An 11,062-nucleotide genomic window follows, 5' to 3' on the forward strand; every position below is an offset into this window, starting at 1 on the left:
GTCTCAAAAAAGAAAAGAAAGAAAAGGCAGGGAGGAAAGAAAAGATGGTACATGAAATTGTAAAGTTGTAGGTATTACATATATGCTGAGATCTAGGGAAGCTACCTTGCACTTCTAATTAAGAGCACTAAATTCTGAATTTAGACTGCTTAACCACACATATACTCTCATTACTCACGTGACTCTGAACGCATCTCTGCTTCATTTTCTTCATCTATAAAATGATATCACTCCAGGTATGAGAATGACTTAATAAAATATATATGCCTGGCACATGATATGTGATTTAAGGTTAGTAGTAACTGGTACCAACAAAACGAATAGCAAAAGTCACATTAGCACAATTACATAGGGCTTTAACTTTATTATTGTTGTTGCTGTTAAGTTTTAATGTGTTTATGTCTATATAATACACAATTATAATTCATTAAAAAGCAGGTCAAAACTCTACATTTGGAACCAAGTAGTGGAACTATTATTTTCTCTGTTTTTTTTCCTCTCTAAACATTACTTCTTTTAAAAAAAAAATTAAATTAAAACTTTCAAGTTTAAAATGGGTGTGAATAATGGAAGAAAGGCAGAAAAAATACATTACTAAACTTTTTTGAGAGCAACTATCAAATAACCCCTAATGTTATCAATACTCTTAATATAATCCAAAGGATTTGCATTTATTCTAAATTGAAAAAGATGAGAACCAGGGTATGTCCTCCTGTGAACAGCCTCCTTAATAGTTTGCCTTTGGCATCTTCCTTCAGAATAATTATGTTTACTTAACAGATCAGGCTGTGGTTCCTATCAACTCCTCAACAGTAAAACAAAAATGTTTCTCCAAACTTTTACATCAAGGAAGAACTTTCTGGCCAACTGAGGAGAATGCAGTAAGCATCCACTCTTCAGGTTTCACGTTGTTCAAATCTGCCTCAAACACACAAAGTCTCTTCACTGGAGGTCATACCCTTCCTAGGATTCTCTGTTCCCACTGAGCAAGACACAAAGACCCAACCATGCAACCTAACACAGGATGCTCTGACGGTCTTCACCCACCCTAGATCTTCTACCTGGTTCAAGAAAGTTTGTGAAACCTGCATCACCATTCAGATTTCTCCTTTACCAAAACTTCCTTCTGCCCTTCTTTGCTCACGGGTGTTGATCTCTAACAAATATCTCTCACAAATATTTAGCACCTCCCTCTGCATAAACCAATTTGTGACATCCTTAAGGCCCTAGTAAAGACTGATAAATACAGATAAATTTGAACAACTGTTGTGGGTTATAAAGATATACTGTAAAAAGAAAATAAGGACAACCTAATATTCTCTTCCCAAAAGGTGGTAAGAGAACCTACCTTTTCCAGGCCTCCCACAAGTCACCACCAAACAGGAAAGGCCTATGCTAGCTTTTCATCGATGCAACAAACACCCGAAAAAAACAGCTAGTGAGGAAAGAGGATGGCTTTAGGGCTCAGTTTCAGGGGTTTCAGTCCATGGTCACTTGGCTCCATTCTTTTGGACGTGTGGTAAGGTTGAATATCTTAGCAAGGAGGATAAGACAGATCAAGGCTGTTTGTTTAATGCTGACTAGGAAGCAGAGTGAGATAGAAGGGTTCAGGGACAAAATATATCCCTCAAACACTGGCCCCAGTGACCTATTTACTACAAATAGCCCCCACCTCTTCACAAATTTTGTTCAGCCACAAATTTATCAATGAAACAACTCGTTTACGATGTTATTACCTTCATGACCTAACAACCTCTCAAAAGAGTTACCAAGAAAACCAAAATAAGCCGCCTGTCCCTTTTAAAGTATTAGAGAGGAGCACAAGACATAGTGACTGGGTACGAAAGACATCAGTAAATGATAATTAGAAAACAGAAAACTAAGCAATAAAAAAGAGAGGTCAAACTGATGAATGGACAAAGGAAGATCTTTTCTACTTGTCTTTGAATTGTCATCAAGGTAGAAAGCCGAGGCCTTGTAAAGGCCTTCCTTAGGAAGAGTGAAATAGAGTAATAGTTAAATTGAGTCTATACAGGAGGCTAGCCTTGGTCCCTGTGCTTCATGCTGAAATTACTCCTGTTAATACTAAAACTTTATCATGATATGTGATTGAAGACACCTAGAGATGCAAGTAGAAACTCTTTCCATTCATCCAAAGGCTTTCTTTCTATGGCTAGGCATGGGGCCTACTCTTAAGAGTGGTTTATTCCCCAGTGAGACCCTTTGGAGAAAACTAATTTTTATTTTGCAAGTCGTTATCAGTTGGAGATAGCGTCTGGATTAGAGACTAGGGTGTGTGTTTACTTCTCCAAAGTGATACTCTTTTTTTTTTTTTTTTTTTTTTTTGGTTTTTCGAGACAGGGTTTCTCTGTGGTTTTGGAGCCTGTCCTGGAACTAGCTCTGTAGACCAGGCTGGTCTCGAACTCACAGAGATCCGCCTGCCTCTGCCTCCCAAGTGCTGGGATTAAAGGCGTGCGCCACCACCGCCCGGCTAAAGTGATACTCTTAACTTAGTATCTGGCTATTGGATCTTAGCAAGCTCAGTGGGAAGAGAAAACAAAAAGTGTGACATAATCTTCAACTGCAGGAGAAACATCTTAGTAAGAGTTCCAAATATCCATACAACTATGAATCTTCCCTACTTATGTATCTCATAATCCAGCTATTACTATTATTCTTACAGCTTCCCAACCTTAGTTCATCCAGAGTCCAGCTCAAACATGAAAGTTGAAGGCCCTTCTATCACCACCAGATGGTGGTAATGAGTTTACAGGATAAAGAATCCCAAGATGCTTCAACTTCTGCACTAAGAACAATTAAGGCCAGAATATTCTTTGCTGTGGTGGACTATCCTATACCTTTATAATGCTAGGCAGCTCTGAATTCTACATATTGGATGCTGATATAATTGCCAACAGCCATGACAAAAAAAAAAAAAATGTCCCCAGACATTGTCACATGGCTTTGAAACATTTGCAGTACAGTTTAAGAATCACTATGAGCCAAGTGTGGTGGCAAAAGCCTTTTGTCCCAACACTCAGGAGGCCGAGGTGAAATAATCAAGAATTTGAAGCCAGACTGGGCTACAAGATAAAACCCTATTTCCAAAAAATATGAGGTAAAATTGAGTGAGAAAGAAACACTATACAATAAAACCTGAAAGAATTTTGAGTAGGAAAAAAATCAGTTTGAAATTTTGTTATTTTTTCTAATAGAATAATACATTCACATGAATATTTCAAAACTTTGTAGAAACATTAAAAATGTAAAAATCACTCCTTCTATGCACTTTTTAATGCTCATTCTCCTTCCAGGTTAAAAACATAATTTTGTATAGATGTCAATTTTACACACACTCAACTATCAATCTTTTTTCCACTAAAAATTAACTATGAACATCTTTCTAGATCAACAAATATTGATCTAGTTTAATAATTAAACACCTCTATCAGATTCCTGTATATATAATTACTAGACCATTCTGGAGGCAACTGAAATTCTTGAATTTACTTTAAATAGAACTGTACTTAACATACAGAACATATAACTTTTGCATAACTCAAGACCTACACTATTTCACATCAAACACACTGCCTATAAATGCATAGATTGGCCATGACTCAGAACTTATAATGTGACTTAAACATAGATCTTTTCCAAGCGATGTATACAAATGATGCATAGCAAGAACATAGAAAACATATTAAAATATGGTTAAGTCATTTAAATGCAAGACAGAAATGTTGGCAAAAGATAAAGAAATAATAGCTTATATTTCAGAGATGTCATAGAATATGAGTCTAGGGGTAAAAGTAGTATTAAAATCAGACTCAGCAACTTTTTCTGCAAAGATAGTCATAATAGTCTGTGCCTATTTCTCTTATTCCCAGTGTACAGCACAAGGCTGGATTTTTCTTCTTCATGTACCCTGTATCTATTACAGAATCTTGTATTTAATGAACCTTTGGTACATATCATACTTAATGGGGGTCTTTATTAGAAGCCCTCCAACCTAGAGACTATTCTCTTCAAGGAAGAGGGACAATTACATAAGCTTACAAAAGCTATTGATACAAATTCAAATCCCTCCAACTTTGCAAAACTCAAGACAAATCAGGAAACAGAGATAAGAGAGGAGAGAGGGCGAGGGAAAGAATAATTGGTGTGCACTCTCTGATCCTTTCATCTTCTAAAAACCTAAGGAAGGAAGGAGGGAGGGAGGGAGGGAGGGAGGGAGGGAGGGAGGGAGGGAGGGAGGGAGGGAGGGAGGGAGGGAGGAATCTCAATAGCTTCGAAGAAGGGCAATTTTGAACTACAGTTGAAATCATGACAAGAACATTTTTCTCTCTCTATTCTATAATCTGGTATCTCGCCCAAGTCCCCATGCACTGATTAACAAGAGAAAAAAACATTAGCTGTTCAATCTAGCTTAAATTTAATTCAGTCTGACAGCTTGGCTGTGTATATTTATGAATGGATTATGTTTCTATCCGATAAAATAATGTTTGTTCACTCAGACTCACCCTTTCCCTGCTCCTGTCTTTGGAACTTGGAGAGATGGCTCAGTGGTTAAGAGCATTGCCTGCTCTTCCAAAGGTCCTGAGTTCAATTCCCGGCAACCATATGGTGGCTCACAACCATCTGTAATGAAGTCTGGTGCCCTCTTCTGGCCTGCAGACATACACACAGACAGAATATTGTATACATAATAAATAAATATATAAAAAAAAAAGGAACTTGGAGAGAATATGATCTATGCAATCTTCTGGCCCGAAGAGGCGCAAATCTTCCGCAATCCTCTTACGTTGTCAGAGCGCCATCTGCTGGACACTAGGCCACAGCTCTTTTGCCATCTAAGCATCCTGCAGGACACCACTGCTGAATTGATTAGCATGGTAGCTCAGTCACTACAGAAAGGATTATACTGGCGGCAGGATCCCAAGTTTATTGCTACATCCCCCATTCTACAAATGAGTCCATCTGTCCATATCACTTGTGCTGGCTAGTTTTATGTCAACTTGACACAAGCTAGAGTTATCTGAAAGGAGGGAACCTCAACTGAGAAAATGCCTCCATAATATCTTGCTGTATAGCATTCTCTTTATTAGTGACTGACAGGGAAGGACCCAGCCAATTGTGGGTGGGGCCATCCCTGGGCTAGTGATACTGAGTTCTATAAGACAGCAGGCTGAGAAAGCCACCAGAAGCAAGCCAGGAAGCAGCACCCCTCCAGTGCCTCTGTATCCGCTCCTGACTCCAGGATCCTGCCCTGACTTTCCTCAGTAATAGACCGTTACCTGGAAGTGTAGGCTGAACTAAACCCTTTCCTATCCATGTTGCTTTAGGTGTTTCATCACAGAAATAGTAACTCTAACTAGGACACCACCATATAGCTGAGTCAGCTCTGTTATGACAGGCCAATAATAGCATATGCAAAGTCACTTTTTCATGTAACATAGTTATAGACATCTTTAAAGATCCTTATTAATAATATCATACTCAGAAAATAACCTTTATGGGTCAGAGACTACAAAGGGTATAGATATTTTCTTTTATATTTGTAACTAAAATACAATGGTTATAGTGAAAGTAATATGCAAATTCTACTTGTGCCATTCAGTGAGTTTGTGACAAGTCACACACTCCAGGACCATCCAGGCCAAGCTGTAGAGCATGACCAGTACCTCCAGGTGCTTATCCCATGCTCTCTTCTAATCACTTGTCCTTTGGAATTTAACACCACAGATCAGATCTGGTTTTAAACAGGCAATTGAATAATACAGTATTGTCCTTTGTATTTGACTTCCTTTACTGTATATTATGTTTGTGTTTAACCATGTTATTATATGAGGTCTGCACTAGTTCATCTGCATTGATACATAATTTTCCATTATATAATCTATATGTTGATGTTTTGTATTGATTTTACCAATAATTAGCATTTGGGTTGTTTCCAACCTAGAAAAAATGTCACAGATACTTTAAAAACTATTATCCTTCGCTAAAATTGGACATATATATAAATTATGCCTAGATCCTTGGACTGAATAATCAGTCATAGCTTCTCAGGCAAAGTAGTTCTGTCTGCAATCCCGTACTCTGTAGGCAGAGGTAGAGGATTGCCAATTCAGTGTCTCAAGTTTGAGACAAATCTGGATTCCAGTGAATCTTGGGGCGACCTGGGTTACAGAGTGGAAAGACCTTGTCTCAAAAGAAACAAACAGAATTTATTATCTTTTCTGATGTATCTGTTGGCCAATTTGCAAGGCAGTGAGGTAGCTCAAAAGATAAAGGTGCTTGCACTGCAAGTCTGACAACTCAGATTCCACGGTGGAAGAACAGAACAGACTCTGGAGCTTCGTCCTCCTACATCCACATTCATACCATGACATGCGAGAACCTGTCTTCAAAACAACACACATACACACACTTAATTTTAAAAGGTTATCTGTCTGACTCAAAGATTTCTAAAATGGGTCAGTAGGGAATAAAGGAAAAACCCACTTTCCAGTGGTGAAGAAATACATTAGCAAGGATGAGAGAAAAGACTGAAAGCAAATCAGAGAATTTACAAACAGTTCAATCGGTGTCACTTCTGAATTGGAAATAGACCTAAGAGCCCTGGTTAATAATGTAGACCCAGCAGTGAAAGGTCATGTACCACATAAAGGCACAACAATGAAATATTTGATAATGAGATAAGATGAAAGCTAACAATAAGCCTAGCTAAATAAGATATTTTCTTTCAAATGAAAAATGAAAAGATAATTCTTCTAAGTAAAGATGAAATTATCAAGGGACACCAAAGAAATTTTGTTTTTGTTTTTGTTTTTTGAGAAAGGGTTTCTCTGTAGTTTTGGAGCCTGTCCTGGTACTCACTCTGTAGGTCAGGGTGACCTCGAACTCAGAGATCCACCTGCCTTTACTTCCCAAGTGCTGGGATTAAAGGTGTGTGCCACCATCGCCCAGCTCATTAAAGAAATTTTAAAATAATGTGTTTAAAAAAAAAACAGTAAGGTTTAAGAGAGAAAGAGAAAAACAGAGTACTGGCTTGATGGTGGCGGCAAGAGAAAGAAGACCACATGCATGAATCCGTTCCTTTCTGACCTTGAATAACCTTACAGTTTCAGCAACAGGCAGTTCACCTCACTAATAATACATGGAAATGAAACCGGGAGGGGACAGAACACCATGAAGTGTAAGCCAAATTAGAAACGGCTTGTCAGTGTTTCCAAAGTGAAACACCATGTGAGGGGTTATGGTGATCCTATCAAACACTGGTCCCTCTTTAGCTCTGGGCCACCTCAACTTCATATTGTATATGACCAGAAACTTATTTTTCTAAAATCAAACAATCTTAAATGGAAATCTTTAATTTCCATTTAAAATGTATTGTTTTATTTGTTATTGCCGCCCTCAGTTTTCTAGTAACTCCAACTGCAACACATTCATTTTAAATAACCCCTAACATGATCATTATTTTGTTAGACATTAGAGCTAGACTGTGTTTTCACCCAATTCCTCCCATAAACCTGTTTCCAGAGAGCAGGAAGGATGTTGAGTTAGCATGGCATATGGGAGAGAATACACACGGAGAGAAAATAATGTTGTTAAGTAAAAGCATTTAACTGCTCAGAGGCCTATGGTAGAACCAAATGTAACTGGGGTGGGGGGGGATCGATGAAAAGATTCCTAATGATATTCTGTATTCATAGATCAGTGATTAATCTAGTCATCATCACAGAGGCTGCCTCTGGCAACTGATGACAGCAGATGCAGAGACCCACCAGCAAACATTATGTAGACAGAGAACCCAGTAGGATTCCATTGGGCCCCACCCCTTGGAGCTTCTGGAACCCCGGGAGAACAAGGCCAGGATCAACTAAATAAGACCCATAGGGGCTCACAGACTGAAGCGGCAATCATGGAGTCAGCATGGGTCGACTCTAGATTCTGCACATAAATGTAAATGACCTGTTGGGCTGGTGATCTTTTTCTTTGAGGGGTGCTGACAGTGAGAGTGGGGGCTGTTTCTGACTCTTGACTGGTCTTGAGATCCTTTTCCTCCTACTGGGTTGCCTCGACCCCAGCCTTGATGTGGATTTTAGGATTTGAGCCTCATCTTACTGTACCTTCTTGTGCAGTGTTTGATGTTCCTAGGAGAACTTTTGGGGTGGGGGCAATTTGGGGAGGAGAGGATGTTGGGGGTCTGGGAACAGTGGAGGGAGGGGAAACTGGTCAGGATGTATTGAATAAGAGAAGAATAAAATTTTTTTATTTTAAGTATTTATCCATTACTTTAGCTTTTAGTACTAAATAGCTAACTTAAATTTTTATTTACGTCAATCAAATGTGAAATACCTGCGACTTTCACCAATGAAAACTGGGTTTTAAAGTAACTTTCTCCGAAAGCCAGCAAACCAGCAACGCCTCAGGCAAGAGGGGCGCAACCCAGCGAGGCCCCACCCCTCAGACGCAGGTCTCCTCAGATACTCACTTTCCCAGAATGCTCCGCCCGGAACGGCCTATCGGCTGACGCAGCCCAAGAGAAACCCGCCAGAGGGCGCCGAGGTCCCCGGCTCGCCACCGAGCCGACCCTGAGGCCCGCCCAGCTCGCCGCCCTAGAATCGTCAGCACGCCTGCTCCTCCCTCGCGCAGACTGCCAGCTAGGCAGATTCAGATGCGCATGCGCAAACACGCCCGCCACGCGTTGAGCTACTGCGCAGGCGTCCTCTGAAAGTTGACTCCGCCCCCTTCGCCGCCGTAGTTTCCCCTTCCGCCCCCTCCCCCCAGAGGTGGGCCTAAGGTGGCAGCATGAGGCTATCACTCGCAACCGCTATCTCCCACGGCCGCGTCTACCGCCGCTTGGGCCTCGGCCCCGAGTCTCGCATCCACCTGCTGCGGAACTTGCTCACGGGCCTGGTGCGCCACGAACGCATCGAGGCGTCATGGGCACGCGTGGACGAGATGAGGGGCTACGCGGAAAAGGTGAGAGCCGGGTCCAGCCCCAGAGGACCGCGCTGACTGTGTGTGGGGAGTAGGGCCAGGCTGGCAACCGTCTCCACGGAAGTGAATGCCCTGACACTCAACTGAGCACCTTACTGTCGCGCTGCCGATGAAGGCTGCTTAGGGTTGCGGAGTTAGGAGCGTCCTGAATTAGCTTAGCTAGTGGGATGGTTGGACTGAGGTGGGTGACTTGGGTCTTGGACGTGTTGTATCGGTGATGTTTTGTTCTCAACAGCTCATCGACTATGCGAAGCTAGGAGACACCAACGAGCGAGCCATGCGCATGGCTGACTTCTGGCTCACTGTGAGTGCTCCCTGCCTGCTGCTGGGGAAGGAATCCCTAGAGGACCGGGTGCCGGGCAGATTTAAACCAAGCTGTTCGCTTATGTACCAGTGTCATGAGCTACCTTAGACGAATGTCTCCCTTATTTCAACTGGAAAACAATGTGCATCCGCACAACTACCTGTAAATGGTTCTGTGTAATTTGGTAGATGATTGGGTGGTGGGAAAAGCCTATGAAAATCGTTTGAACCCTACCTCTGGGAATAATTGAAAGTTAGATTGCCTCTGCAGTTGTGACTCTTTCCTTTTGATTGATTCTCCCTATCTAGGAGAAGGACTTGATCCCAAAGCTGTTTAAAGTACTAGCGCCTCGGTTCCAAGGTCAGAATGGGAGCTACACCAGAATGCTGCAGATCCCAAATCGGAAGGAGCAAGATCGGGCCAAGATGGCAGTGATTGAATATAAAGGGAACTGCCTCCCACCCCTGCCTGTGCGTCAGAGAGACAGCAACCTTACTCTTCTAAACCAGCTGCTACTGGGACTGCAGCAGGACCTGCGCCATAACCGGGAAGCAAGCCTCCACAGCTCCCACACAGTTGAAACACCAAAGACTTAACCGGGGTTGGAGAGTGCGCGGCTCTCATAAGTGTGTTCACAGACCGTGGAGCTCTTGTGATGTGTGAGAACTGGAAGTAGCTTTGTCAAGTGGGACGGCGGTATGGGGCCCAGACCTTGCTGGTTCATCATCCTCTTTGCACAGTAGATAAATTTTTGATGTGAAAATATGAAATTGATTTTCTTTTCTTGTCCTAGGATTTCTGGAAAGTGAGAGGCATCCAGATGCTCAGCCACCTAAGATAGTAAATTCACAGCTTGTGTTTCTGAATCTTGGGTCCAGTTTTGCTTTGCCTTTTGGTGGGGAAGGGGAGTCTTGATGTCCAGGCTGCATCCAGCATACAGCAGTCCTGTCCTTGCCTCCCCAGTGCTGGGCCTTCGAGTGCCACCACCACACAGGACCAGTTGCTTATCTTTTTATTCTTCTGAGACAGGGTTTGCTCTGTGTGACCCTGGCTATCCTGAAACTCATTCTGTAGATCAGATTGGCCTGCCTCTGTGTTGTAATTGCTGGGATTAAAGGCATGTGCCACCAGTGCCTGACTTGGTTTGCTTATCTTAACACTTATTTCAATGGACCCTGTATCTCTTGATTCCAAACTAGCTCCTGTGATGACTATGGTTGATACCCAGTTTAGAGACCCACCCCTTGGGATTTCTCTTTTTTGTTTGGGGTATGAGTGCTCTATCTGCATGCGTGCTTCCATTCCAGAAGAGGGCATCAGATATCAGACCCCATTAGAGTTGGTTGTGAGCAAACAGGTGGTTTCTGGGAATTGACCTCAGGACCTCTGGAAGAGCAACCAATGCCCTTAACCACTAAACCATCTCTCCAGCCTAGCGCCTTTTGTTTGGTTTTTATGCTCTAAGTTACGGTGTATTTTGGTCTTATTCACCACACACACACACCATCGTTCTGTCTTGTTCCTCTTCACCTAGTCCCCCTTCCACTTTCATGTGTGTGTGTGTTCCAGTGAGTTTCATTAGGCCTGCTTACAGGAGCGTGGGTATCTTACCAATGGCTATTCTGCTGAAGGAAAGTTCCCTCCCTTAGTAGCCTATAGATCTACGGGAAGGGGGAAGCCGCCTGAGCCTCTTCCCCCTCATTGACAGTATTTTGACAGCCTACTATGAGAGATTGCTTCCTGATAAGTAGC

General features: G+C 42.1%; 1 protein-coding gene across 1 annotated transcript; it reads left to right on the forward strand.

The window, feature by feature from the left end:
• The first annotated feature begins 8,770 nt into the window (after positions 1-8,770).
• Positions 8,771-10,448, forward strand: Mrpl17 (mitochondrial ribosomal protein L17). The gene is made up of 3 exons (XM_057778988.1): positions 8,771-8,988; positions 9,242-9,310; positions 9,619-10,448. The coding sequence occupies exons 1-3, from the start codon at positions 8,815-8,817 to the stop codon at positions 9,904-9,906; spliced, it is 531 nt and encodes a 176-aa protein (XP_057634971.1). The 5' UTR covers positions 8,771-8,814; the 3' UTR covers positions 9,907-10,448.
• The last annotated feature ends 614 nt before the right edge of the window (positions 10,449-11,062 follow it).

The sequence above is a fragment of the Chionomys nivalis genome, chromosome 8, assembly GCF_950005125.1.
Source record: "Chionomys nivalis chromosome 8, mChiNiv1.1, whole genome shotgun sequence".
NCBI classification, from domain to species: Eukaryota; Metazoa; Chordata; class Mammalia; order Rodentia; family Cricetidae; genus Chionomys; species Chionomys nivalis.